This window comes from Zonotrichia albicollis, chromosome 29 (genome assembly GCF_047830755.1).
Source record: "Zonotrichia albicollis isolate bZonAlb1 chromosome 29, bZonAlb1.hap1, whole genome shotgun sequence".
NCBI classification, from domain to species: Eukaryota; Metazoa; Chordata; class Aves; order Passeriformes; family Passerellidae; genus Zonotrichia; species Zonotrichia albicollis.
In genome coordinates this window covers 3,723,025-3,735,928 of record NC_133847.1, presented here as the reverse complement: position 1 = coordinate 3,735,928, position 12,904 = coordinate 3,723,025, and the positions used below count along the sequence as shown (strand labels likewise).

Below are 12,904 nucleotides of genomic sequence, written 5' to 3'. Positions count from 1 at the left end.
GAGGAAAAAATGCTCAAACTTTGTCCTCAATCCTTGTGCCCCTTGTCAAGGACTTGGAATTCTTGTTTAGGTTACTTTGTCACCCTGTAGGGGTTTGCTGGCTGCTTCCATTCTAGGCTGATGTTTTCACTGACATAAAAATAAAAAAAGCAGATTTATTGGGGTGAGAATCAGGCAGATATCTGGGATATTTCTGGGGTTTTGCCTTGGCTTGCCTTGTCAGATAAGTGTTAATAATTCAGGATAACACATTGTTACCTCTCTGGGGCCTTGTTTCAGCACTTTCCTTGCTTGGTCTGCCTGTTTTAAGTGATCTCCATTAAACCCAAGCACTGCAGAGAGGAATTCCTTGGGTATTCCTTTCTTCCAGAGCCTACTGAAATTCTTGGTTTAGATTTCAAGCAGTGTCCAAGCTCTTCTCTTGCACATTCTAGTGCAGATCTCATTATCTGAACTCTCTTGGCAGTTGCTGTCTGATGTTTTTGAGGTCTTTTCTCTTTGCCCTCATGCTTATTTCATTTGCTGTGCCTCCTTAGGGCTGTGGTTGAAAAATACCTGCTTGAAAAATCTCGTCTGGTTTCTCAAGAAAAAGATGAAAGGTAAGAGAGAAATGCAGTTTTCCAAGAGAGTTAAAATCAATTCAGCAGTTTGAGAGCATTTGAATTATACAGAATAAAAGAAAATCCTCTGTATTTTCATGAGAAATGCATTGACTTTGCAGGAACTACCATGTCTTTTATTATTTGCTACTTGGAGTCAATGAGGAGGAGCGTAAAGAATTTCACCTCAAGCAACCTGAAGATTATTTCTACCTCAACCAGGTAATCTGTGCTTTACCAGTGCATTGATAAGGGTTGGTCAGAGATGAAAGGAAGGAAAATAAATTGTGCTGGGCTTTTTGTGATGTTTGGGTTTCACTCTTTGCCTTTTTTTTTTGGATTTCTCTTTGCAGCATAACTTGAAAATTGAAGATGGGGAAGATCTCCGACATGAATTTGAGAGATTAAAGCAAGCCATGGAGATGGTTGGCTTCCTTTCAGCAACAAAGAAACAGTAAGTGCAATTCTGTTAGCTTTGTTACTGGCATTTATTGCTCATGGCTTGCAGTGTAGGGATCACAGTAGTTCTGTAGGGAATGAGGAGAGCTGAGTGTTTGAGATTTTACAGCCTGATTATTGAGGCAGAATTAGCTCTGCTAACCTGTCATAATGAACTCTCTTAAGAAAAATTCTGACATAATTCAATTTTTCTTCCTTAGGATCTTTTCAATCCTTTCAGCTATTCTGTATTTGGGCAATGTCAGCTACAAGAAGAAAGCCACAGGTCGGGATGAAGGGTTGGACGTGGGACCTCCTGAAGTGTTGGACATTCTCTCCCAGCTGTTGAAAGTAGAGTATTTCTCTTTAACATTAATTAATTAATGCTGTTAATGCTAATTCTCTGTATTAATTAATACACCTGTTTGTCATGTTCTGCCTCAGCATTTCAGTCAGCTATCCCCATTGCTGTATCTAAATCTCCTTTGTGATCCACAAAATTGATCCTGTGGTAGGGGAAACGTGAAATTAGTGAGATTAATGCTAATTCTCTTTAGTATGAATTAATTAATACACCTGTTTGTCATGTTCTACCTCAGCATTTCACTCAGCTATCCCAATTGCTGTATCTCAATCTCATTTGTGATCCAAAAAATTGATCCTGTTGGATGGGAAACATGAAATTAGTGAGATTAATGCTAGATCTTTTTAGTATTAATTAATTAATACACCTGGTTTTCATGTTCTGCATTTCACTCAGCTATCCCAATTGTTGTATCTCAATCTCCTTTGTGATCCACAAAATTGATCTTGTGGTAGGGGGAACATGAAATTAGTGAGATTAATGCTAGATCTTTTTAGTATTAATTAATTAATTAATACACCTGTTTGTCATGTTCTGTCTCAGCATTTCACTCAGCCATCCCAATTGCTGTATCTCAATCTCATTTGTGATCCAAAAAATTGATCCTGTGGGATGGGAAACATGAAATTAGTGAGATTAATGCTAGATCTTTTTAGTATTAATTAATTAATACACCTGGTTGTCATGTTCTATCTCAGCATTTCACTCAGCCATCCCCATTGCTGTATCTCGATCTCATTTGTGATCCACAAAATTGATCCTGTGGTAGGGGAAACATGAAATTAGTGAGATTAATGCTAGATCTTTTTAGTATTAATTAATTAATACACCTGGTTTTCATGTTCTGCATTTCACTCAGCTATCCCAATTGCTGTATCTAAATCTCCTTTGTGATCCAAAAAATTGATCCTGTGGGAGGGGAAACATGAAATTAGTGAGATTATTTGGGTTAGAGATGGAATATAACCTGCAGCATGGAAATGGAATCTGTTGACTCACCAATCAGAGGTGAGCAGGAACAGATTCAGTGTGGGAATGTGACCACAGGGAAACATCTGAATGAATGAGTGAATGTAAACAGGATAATTTAAACAAGTTGTAGGACTTGTAAAGCTGCTGATGGATGATAAATGTGGCTGTGTCAGATTCTCTGGAGAAGTTGCAGTCAGGTAACTCCCTCAGGATGGTGACAGCAGCTTTGTTCTCTTGTTTTGAAGGTTAAACGTGAAATCCTGGTAGAAGTGCTAACAAAAAGAAAAACTGTGACTGCTAATGATAAGCTTATTTTGCCATATAGTCTCAATGAGGTGAGTATAAAAGCACTTGTGGAGTGATTTTAAATAACTGAAATTTGCTTTTTTGGATTTTTTTTTGCACTTTCACATTTTGTGAGGGATGGTTGGAAAGTTAAAAGTTTGAATTAAAGGCAAATTGTGGTTTATTGATCTCTGCTGGGGTTGTAACCTGTGAGTGACACTGGTTTGAAACAGAAATGATTATTTTTTAAACAAAGTCCTGAAAATTGTTTGATCTGCAGGCAATAACAGCTCGAGATTCCATGGCCAAGTCCCTGTACAGTGCTCTGTTTGACTGGATTGTTCTGAGGATCAATCATGCACTCCTCAACAAGAGGGACATGGAGGAATCTGTTACAGTAAGTCCCTCACAAACCAAGCTTTGCAGGCACCTAACAGTCCATCCTAGACATGATATATTGTGATATCTGGGATCAATTTTAATACTTCTCAAGCTCATGGTAAATTTCCTGGTAATATTTAATCATCTCTGTTTTCAGAGTACACAGAACTATTAAATATTTAACATTTTTCAGCACAGACTGCAGTGCTTTCTGGGCTGTTTATCTGTTTTAAAGCACTGGATGACAGATTGATAACTAGATTTCCACATCTCCTTTTAGTGTCTGTCCATTGGTGTACTTGATATTTTTGGATTTGAAGATTTTGAAACCAACAGTTTTGAGCAGTTCTGCATAAATTATGCAAATGAGCAACTTCAGTATTATTTCAATCAGCACATTTTCAAATTGGAGCAGGTAAGAAATAAGAGTGGCTGAAGTGAAACCTGTTTTTATCAAGTGTTTGTGTATTATGCAAACTTAGCCTTTACTCTGCAATTGCTTGAATATTTCTGAAAGTCTTTATTTTTAAAATTTCTTCTTTCACTGCTGCTTGTTCTTGTACTAATGGGGTTTTTCTTCAGAGGGCTGGCACCAAGTTTCTGCTTGACTGCAAAAACTAAGATAACATCCAGGTGATCCCAGACAGAATTCAGCTTAAACTGTGAACTTTGGTACTGGAAGTCTGTAGGTGAGGGGTTGAATGGTTGGGAAACAGCTTCTCTTATTTTTAGCAGTCTGGAAGTGTTTAATAACCAGTTTTTGCTGCCTCTCCCACCCAAGTGCATTTAGGGGGCCCAGCTGTGATCCTGGCTGAACTCCTGGCCTGTGGGGATTGACTGGTTTGCAGGTGCTCTCACCTGACAGCAGATCCTGTCCTGGACTGGGTTTTGCAGGGTTTTTTTTGCTCCAGATTTGTTTTGTTTCTGCTTTGTGCAGAAGTGAGGTTCTCAGGTCACTGCTGAAAGGACTCATTCTCTAGTATGTGGTACTTTGTCAACAACTTCAGGCAAGCATTTTAAAGAAAATAAAATTACCTAACATCCAAACTCTGTGTGTAAACATGATGTTGAGGTCCCTGTTTTGTAACTTAGGACAGAATTGGTTATCCAGGCTGCCCAGAGTAAATAGTTACATTGTCTTCTTTTTTTTTTCTAATGCCATTTTTCCAAATAAGCTTAATCCTTGAATGACCCATTTCCTGTATCTCTTGCAGCCTGAGGGCCCTCAGGGAGATCTCTATATCTTTTTAAAGAAAGGCTTTTTTGTCTGTGCAAAATAGCATTTCAGTTCTGTAACACGGTGTGCACTGTGCTGGGCAGACTGAATTCCACCTACTTAAAAATAATGCATTTATCATCATCATCATCCAGGCCATGAGAGGTGCTCTTTGTCCTTTGTTAAACATAAAACTTCCTTAATTTTCTGTGTGATTCTTATTTTAACTTTATCATTTTTTTTTACTTTATTACCTTATCATTAGCTTTTTCCTGTGGGTATTTGCAGCATCAAGAAAATCTGATATTTTGCTTTTGTATCTTAGTGGGAAGATTGTCTTGTCAAGCATTTGAGGGATTGTCATTTCAGCAGGAGAGCTTCATGTTCTCTTGTCAGGGAGCTCCAAATGTTCTGAGCCTCAGCAACATCCATTGCTTCCTGAGGGAAGTTCTGGTGCTGATGTTCTGCAGGCCTTCACTGCCTGTTTTGAAACTTCTTGTTATTTTCTCTGAGTGTGCAATATGAAAATTCTGGAACTTGATATTTAACTACTCTCATTTCCCATATTACAAAAACCATGGAATGTCCGGTTATCTCGGCTGTTTGAGGGGCCTGGAAAGGCCCGGGGTGGCCTTGGGGCAGCCCTCGTATCGAAGGACGAGAAGAGGCTTCAGTTCTTCTTTCTGGTTTTATGTTTATTAATTGTTTATCTAAAAGATGTTCTTTCAGCCACCAGAGATCTGCTCAGCAGTCAGCCATGGGCACACTGTCTCTTACCTCCCGGGCAGCCACCTATCTTTATACCCATTGTGACGTATACAATATTTATCATTTTTTCCCAATACCATCTATTCTTATAACTCGATGTAATCTCAGTAATAACCAATCCAAAGGTGCCACCGTGGCCAAAGAAGATGGAGGAGAAGAGGAAGAAGAAGGAGGGCAGGACACACCCCAATTCCTCCATCTTACTCCTCTAAACCCCCCTGTACATAAATCCTAAACCCTGTTTCTCACTCTCTAATTAACTTATCCCTTCACCATTCACCATGTGAAGCCCTCATCCTTGTCGTCTCCTGTGTAGGATCAAAGTCCAGCCACCAGACACTTCTGGCAACATTCCAGGACTCCCGAGCCCCCCAAGGGTGCTCTCGGAGGCTCAGCATCTTAGGACTGAGATCTTGAGATCCGACAATGGAAGAGCAAATAAACTCAAGCTCCTCCTCTGTGTGTGCCCAGTTTTGCTGGAGTGCTGAGGATGCAATGTCTGACTCCAGGCTCCTGGGCTGGTTGCTGGGAAGGCAGAGCACAGCACAACATTCCTTTCACAGCTTTGGTTTTGAAATAGTTTCACCCCAAGCAGACCCTGCTGGGTGACGTGCCTGAGGACCTTTGATCTGTGCCACTGTGCCTGTTCCTCTGTTCTTATTTATAAATTCTCCTTATTTTTGTCTCTGCTGCCTGAACTAACAAACTCCACTGGCTGTGCCTGTCCAAGGCTGTGTTTGAAGCACTTAAACCACAGGACATCAAAGGTCAGGGCACTGTACTGACAAAGGAATTTTCTTGAGCCACACAGGAGGAATATAAGAGTGAAGGGATCACTTGGCACAATATTGACTATACTGATAACGTGGCCTGCATTCACTTAATCAGCAAGAAGCCCACTGGTCTCTTCTATCTTCTGGATGAAGAAAGCAAGTAAGGAACAAACATCTGCAAAAACATGTGGCAGGGAGGAGGGAAGGACTTTGAAAGGACAAAAATACATTGTGGGAAGCAAAGGGTTATTTATGACTCTGATTTACTCTGGAGTTTGCTTCTAATGACTCCAGTATGGCGGTGAAATACATTGATGCTAAAACTGAACTTTGGTCTATGCAAACTTAGGAACTTCCATGTTTGTGGTTTACCATGGAACTGCAGTTACAGTAAAATGCATGGCTGTAAGTCTTTGGAGCATTAAGTAGCAAGTGTGGTAAATAGTTAATGTGGTGCAAACTAAATTTGGCTGGTGAAGTGGGAGGAAACACTGAATTACACTTGAAACCTCAGAATATTCTGTGTGTGGAGCTGCTTGGTTTGGGTCCAGAAACTGAGCCCACCTTTAAAATTCAAAGCAGGTGGAGAGATCTTGGACAATTAATACTTTCCACAAGCAACAATAGATGTTCATTCTAATAAAAATACCTGTATTTGAGAAATAGCTGACCTCTTTTGTCTTGTATTCCCAGTTTTCCACATGCCACCAACCAAACTCTACTGGCAAAATTCAAACAGCAGCACGAGGAGAACAAGTTCTTTGTTGGAACCCCAGTGATGGAGCCTGCTTTTATCATTCGCCACTTTGCTGGCAAAGTGAAATACCAGATCAAAGTACGTAGTGGATCTGATGGGCACGGAAATTCCTTGTCTTTCTGGGAGTTTTTTGTCAGGATGTAGAAAATTTGGGAATGGGCTGGATCAGAAGGGTTCTTAGAGGTACTTTGGGTTTGTTTTTTGGAGGGTGGTGATGGTGAGTGGATGGTAACGCTGACTGTTATTCTGAATAAACAGAATAACAGTCAAACCAGGGAGCTTCTGGGAGCTGTTGTGGTTCCATGTGGGTGTTTTTCAGGATTTCAGGGAGAAGAACATGGATTACATGAGGCCTGACATCGTGGCCCTGCTGCGCAGCAGCGACAGCGCCTTCGTGCGGGAGCTGATCGGGATGGACCCGGTGGCCGTGTTCCGCTGGGCCGTGCTGCGCGCTGCCCTCCGTGCCGTGGCCGTGTTCAACCAGGCCGGCAGGGACAGGGCCCAGAAAACTGCAGGTGGGGCTGGGGAGAGGCAGGGATGGACCAGGGAACAGCAGGGGATGGGCTGGGGAATGGCAGCTGGGGCTGGGGAACTGAGGAAGGGAAGGGGTGGGATGGGGAAGGGCAGGGATGGACCAGGGAACAGCAGGTGGGGCTGTGGAACAGGAGGGCTGGAACGAGGAAGGGCAGGGATGGACAAGGAAATGGCAGGTGGGGATGGGAAGGGCAGGAATGAACTGGGGAACAGCAGGTGGTGTTAGGGAACGGCAGGTATGGAACAGGGAACGGCAGGTATGGAACAGGGAAGAGCAGGAATAGACCAGGGAATGGCAGGTGGGGCTGGGGAACTGGGGTGGGATGGGGAGAGGCAGGGATGGACCAGGGAACAGCAGGGGATGGGCTGGGGAATGGCAGCTGGGGCTGGGGAACTGAGGAAGGGAAGGGGTGGGATGGGGAAGGGCAGGGATGGACCAGGGAACAGCAGGTGGGGCTGGGGAAGGGCAGGGATGGACCAGGAAATGGCAGGGATGGACCAGGGAACAGCAGGTGGGGCTGGGGAAGGAGAGGGTGGGACAGGGAAGGGTGGGGATGGACTGGGGAACGGCAGGGATGGACTGAGGAGTGTCAGGGATGGACTAGGGAATAGCAGGTGGGGATGGGAAGGGCAGGAATGGACTGGGGAACAGCAGATGGTGTTAGGGAACGGCAGGTATGGAACAGGGAAGAGCAGGAATAGACCAGGGAATGGCAGCTGGGGCTGGGGAACTGAGGAAGGGAAGGGGTGGGATGGGGAAGGGCGGGGATGGACCAGGGAAGGGGAGGGGTGGGACAGGGAAGGGTGGGGATGGACTGAGGAGTGTCAGGGATGGACTGAGGAGTGTCAGGGATGGACCAGGAAGCAGCAGGTGGGACTGGGGAACAGGAGGGCTGGAACGAGGAAGGGCAGGGATGGACCAGGGAAGGACCAAGGAAATGGCAGGTGGGGATGGGAAGGGCAGGAATGGACTGGGGAACAGCAGGTGGTGTTAGGGAGCAGCAGGGATGGAACAGGGAACGGCAGGTATGGAACAGGGAAGAGCAGGAATAGACCAGATAATAGAAGGTGGGGCTGGGGAAGGGCAGGGGTGGACAAGGGAAGGGCAGATGGGGCTGGGGAAGGGCAAGGATTGACCAGGGAAGGTCAGGGATGGACCAGGGAACAGCAGGTGGGGCTGTGGAAGGGCAGGAATGGGACAGAGATGGACCAGGAAGCGGCAGGTGGGGCTGGGGAACAGGAGGGGTGGAATAAGGAAGGGCAGGGATGGACAAGGAAATGGCAGGTGGGGATGGGAAGGGCAGGAGTGGACTGGGGAACAGCAGGTGGTGTTAGGGAGCAGCAGGGATAGACCAGGGAATGGCAGGTGGGGATGGGAAGGGCAGGAATGGACTGGGGAACAGCAGGTGGTGTTAGGGAACAGCAGGGATGGACCAGGGAATGGCAGGGATGGACCAGGGAATGGCAGGTGGGGCTGGGGAACAGCAAGGATGGAACAGAGAACTGTTTTGCAATGGCAGGGATGGACCAGGAAACAGCAGGTGGAGTTAGGGAGCGGCAGGGATGGACCTGGGAATGGCAGGTGGGGATGGGGAAGGTCAGGAATGGACTGGGGAATGGCAGGTGGGGTTAGGGAGCAGCAGGGATGGACCAGACAGTGGCAGGTGTAGGGTTAGGGAGCAGCAGGGTGGACTGGGGAAGGGCAGGGATGGAACAGAAAATGGCAGGGATGGGCCGGGGAAGATCAGGAATGGACTGGGGAGCAGCAGGTGGGGTTAGGGAGCAGCAGGGATGGACGAGGGAAGGGCAGGTGGGGCTGGGGAAGGACAGGGATGGACCGAGGAACAGCAGGTGGGGTTAGGGAATGGCAGGGATGGACCAGGGAATAGCAGGTGAGGCTGGGGAACAGCAAAGGTGGAACAGAAAATGGCAGGGATGGACCAGGGAGTGGCAGGTGGGGTGAGGGAGTGGTGGGGTGGACCAGGGAAGGTCAGGGATGGACCAGAGAATGGCAGGTGGGGTTAGAGAATGGCAGGGATGGACCAGAGAATGGCAAGTGGGGTTAGAGAATGGCAGGGATGGAACAGAAAACAGCAGGTGGGGTGGGGAAACGGCAGGTAGGGCACAGGAAGGTGCTGGTAGAGCTGGGAAACTGCAGGTGTGCAATGGGAAATGGCAGGTAGGGCTCAAAAAGTGCAGGTAAGGCTTGGGGAAGTGCATGTATGGCTCAGAACATGGCAGGGATGAACCTGGGAACTGCAGGTAGGGCATGGGAAAATGCAGGTACAGAATGGGGAACTGCAGGTAGGGCTCAGGAAAGTGCAGGTAGGGCTGGGAAGGTGCAGGTATGACACAGAAAACTGCTCCCTGAAAATGGTTAATGCTCTACAATTGCTCTGATGGCAAAATGAGCTTGTGGCAAAACCTCATCAACCAGACACCATCTTTGGTGCTGAAGGCAAACTGAGTGTGGAAATGGTTTAATATTAATAATGGAGGACGTTGTCATTGTTCTTACCTGAGGTCATTCAGCTTTCCTCCTCCAGTCAGTGCAGCATTTCCAGCAGGCTGGGACAGACTTGAATGCCTATTTTTGAAAGTTGGAGGTGGTAATTCTGATATTCTCATCTTATCACTAATTTTGACCTTCCTAGACCTCTGAGAAGTATCAAATGAGTATTCAGGGTTAATAACTAAATTTGAGCAGCTGCAGCTTCCTGTCTGGTAGATGGGACCTTGAACAGCCAAGCACTGTGGCTTGATAGAGGACTGGATAAAACTCCAGGCCCTTGGATGAGTCTTTGCTTGCTGAAGTTGGTGGTTTTTGGGGGGTTTTTGCCTGCTCATATCTTTGTCAAAATGCAGGTTTTTGGTTATTTCCTGACAGGAGTGGTACGTCAAGGACCCAGAGTTCCCCTTGGAGAACTCCAGAGATCCAACACGCCGGTAGAAAAAGTTTATCGGTGAGAAACAATCCCTAACCCCTGCAGGGAACAGCTGCAGTGCTGAGCTGCATTTTCATAGATCTAATCTCAACTAGCTCTTTCCACAAGGAAAGCAAGCTTTATTTCTTCTGTCTTGTTTTCTTTGGCCTTTTTAATACCATCCAAACGACACTCTGGCTTATTTTGTGTGAGACCCAAAGCCACCACATGTTGGGGACAGCCTCACTTCCATTCCCCACTGGGTTTTTGAGTTCTCTGTGGTTGCTGTGTGCAGCTTTTAGCATTGTGTGCTCCTCTGCAGCCAGTCTGGGTCACTGGAGGGGGCAGAGGCAGGGCCAGTCTTACAGAACTGTATCTCTGTAGGGAGATTTGCCTTTCCATGGATATTTAGGCTTTGTACATGTTCCTTTTGCAGCCTCTCAGTGCTCGATTTCTCATTTGATTGTTCTGAGGATTTCGATATAAATGCTTTCCAAGACATCATTTCTTTTTGTGAGAACAAGAAGTAAGTAGCAAAAGGCCTGAAGTGCCAGGCCAGGGAGGCACATTTCCAGGACACAGTGACTTTCTCAGTGTGCTCTGGGTGACAGTGAAGCCATGGAGCACTTAAAGTAGTGACTTCATGCTGCTTCCTAATTTCTGCATCCTGGACAGCCTCCATCACTTGGGGAAACAAAGAACTAAATATCCAATTTGTGTGAAAGGATTGGTCACAGCTTACCAGATCTGTTTCCTTGGGATGTCTTAAATATTCAGAAAAGTTCAGAGGTACCCAGGGAAGCCACAACCCTGTGTAATAATGCTGCTGCCTCTGGGAGCAGCTCAGAATGGGGAGAGCACCTAAGAGTCAGAAGTGATTCTGACACTTCTGTTATTTTTGGTTTGTGCCTCTCTGGAGAGTAAAGAAGGTAAGTTCTGTGCCAGGACACAGCACTTCACAAGAGCACAGTGCATGCTTGAAGAGTGGGACATACCATGAATTAAGGACCATCCCAGGCTTACTTTGAAAAGCTAAACATGAATAAGTTTGGAATGGAAATGGAACCCAAAATTTCTTCAAGTACCCCTCTAACAGTTTGTTTATAACTTACTTTTCTGCTGTAAGTGTTTAAGTAGCCTCATTTTAGTAGTCTAATCTCTGTGTAAAAATGTTTACTCTTGGTTATAAAGAAGCTTATATTAAACTGAAAAGGTTCCTTGGCTTAACCATAACCATTAACCTCTCTAAATTTCCCTCCATTTTTTGAATTGATGGCTCAAGAATTTACATTAGAAGGTAGAATCAAAGAGTAAGTTGAGTATGAGACTGGCAATTAAAATTTAGAGCACTGATGGAGTAGAAAGTGCTGACTTGTCATCCAGATCATTCATGTTTAGGAAAAAGTAGCCTGGGATTGACCTGCTGCATTTTGGAGCACACTTGGTGATGGAACCTTTTGGGGTTTTAACTCCTTTTTTCCCCCCTCTCTCACGGCTGTGTATCTGTGTTTGCCACCTGTGTTTTGCTGTGGATCATTTTAGAGACATGCATGAACAAATCATCGCCAGTATTAAAGGCCTGCCCTGGCAGGGTGATGATCCCTGCGAGCTGCTTCGGTCCCTCAGTCAGCTTCAACACCGCTCCCACCTCCTGTGAGTGCTCTGCCTATTGCTTTGCAAGTGCAACAAGAACCAGGCACTTTCTCCACTCCCTAAAAGTGATGCTTGTGCCAAATTTGTCTTTTGAAAAATGCCAAACAAGACAATTAAAAAGCAAACATCCCTTCTGGTAGAGAACGCCTTGCTTCATTGCATTAGCTGAAAGTTAAACCCATTTCTCATGTGAACTTGCTTTAAAAGCTCCAAGTATAATATGTCTAATATTATATGTCTATAATATGTCTATAACATATTATAGACATATAATATTAGACATATTATACTTGGAGCTGTTAAAGTATATGCTTTATATACTTAAAGCTTAAAGTATAAGCTTCCAAATATGTCTATTATATGTCTAATATTATATGTCTATAATATGTCTATAACATATTATAGACATATAATATTAGACATGTTATACTTGGAGCTGTTAAAGTATATGCTTTATATACTTAAAGCTTAAAGTATAAGCTTCCAAATATGTCTATTATATGTCTATAACATATTATGTCTATAATATGTCTAATATGAGCTTATTGTTACAAAATATTCAATAGTGAGATCTCCCACAAGGTGTGACAAATGTTTCCTGAAATTCAGGGTGCTGGTGCTGGATGTATTCCTGGGTTTAGAGCCTTTACATCTGCAGTTCTGTGTGTGTGTAAGGAAATTAATCTGTGCTGTACAAGTAAATGTAAACTGGGTGGCTCAGAGCAGAAACCTGCCCTGTATCACAGAGTTCATGTGCTTAGAACCAGCATTTGAGCTGCAGCTTTGTTTCTGAGAGCTTCCCCTGCTTCACCTTCTGTGTGTGTCCTGCTCAGGCATTCCAGTCCCTGTCCTGGGACATTCATTGTCCAACTGGGAGCACTTGGGTTCTTCCACAGAGCTTCTGGTGCCAGCAGCTGTAACTTCTGAACTGAGCACTTCTATTTGCTAGGCCTTGTGTTGTAATGAGTTTAATGACCATACTAAAGAGAATAACTCACTCTAGAGTCACCTGTCCATCAATGCGGGTTTGAATAGCTTTAACTTCAGATGTAATGTTTCACTTTTGAAAGCTTCCAATACCTACAGAGTTTATTTAAGAAAAAGAAATTGTTCTTGTTGCAGAGCAGTTTGCATTTCTTGCATTGATGACTTGTAAGAATCGTGCATGAACACACCCTGGTGCTGTTGTGCTCATTTTCTTCTGTCCTTTACCTTGCCTCATAAATTGCACCAATTTATG

At 44.6% G+C, this 12,904-nt stretch overlaps 1 protein-coding gene across 9 annotated transcripts in view; it reads left to right on the top strand.

Moving 5' to 3' along the window:
* MYO9B (myosin IXB) overlaps positions 1 to 12,904 on the top strand; it is a 57,852-nt gene that overhangs the window by 28,073 nt on the left and 16,875 nt on the right. For 4 of the 9 annotated variants that reach the window (XR_012577299.1, XM_074529016.1, XM_074529015.1 and 1 more), the window contains exons 5-17: positions 537 to 599; positions 722 to 821; positions 953 to 1,053; positions 1,259 to 1,388; positions 2,619 to 2,708; positions 2,939 to 3,055; positions 3,320 to 3,454; positions 5,835 to 5,956; positions 6,490 to 6,631; positions 6,873 to 7,068; positions 9,975 to 10,050; positions 10,448 to 10,537; positions 11,554 to 11,664. Coding sequence is in view for 8 of the 9 variants with exons in the window: in XM_074529016.1 (XP_074385117.1) it covers positions 537 to 599; positions 722 to 821; positions 953 to 1,053; positions 1,259 to 1,388; positions 2,619 to 2,708; positions 2,939 to 3,055; positions 3,320 to 3,454; positions 5,835 to 5,956; positions 6,490 to 6,631; positions 6,873 to 7,068; positions 9,975 to 10,050; positions 10,448 to 10,537; positions 11,554 to 11,664 (1,473 nt within the window). In the remaining variant the exon portion in view is untranslated. The remainder of the gene's footprint in view (positions 1 to 536; positions 600 to 721; positions 822 to 952; positions 1,054 to 1,258; positions 1,389 to 2,618; positions 2,709 to 2,938; positions 3,056 to 3,319; positions 3,455 to 5,834; positions 5,957 to 6,489; positions 6,632 to 6,872; positions 7,069 to 9,974; positions 10,051 to 10,447; positions 10,538 to 11,553; positions 11,665 to 12,904) is intronic. The other 5 variants (XM_074529019.1, XM_074529017.1, XM_074529022.1 and 2 more) reach the window with 3 other exon arrangements.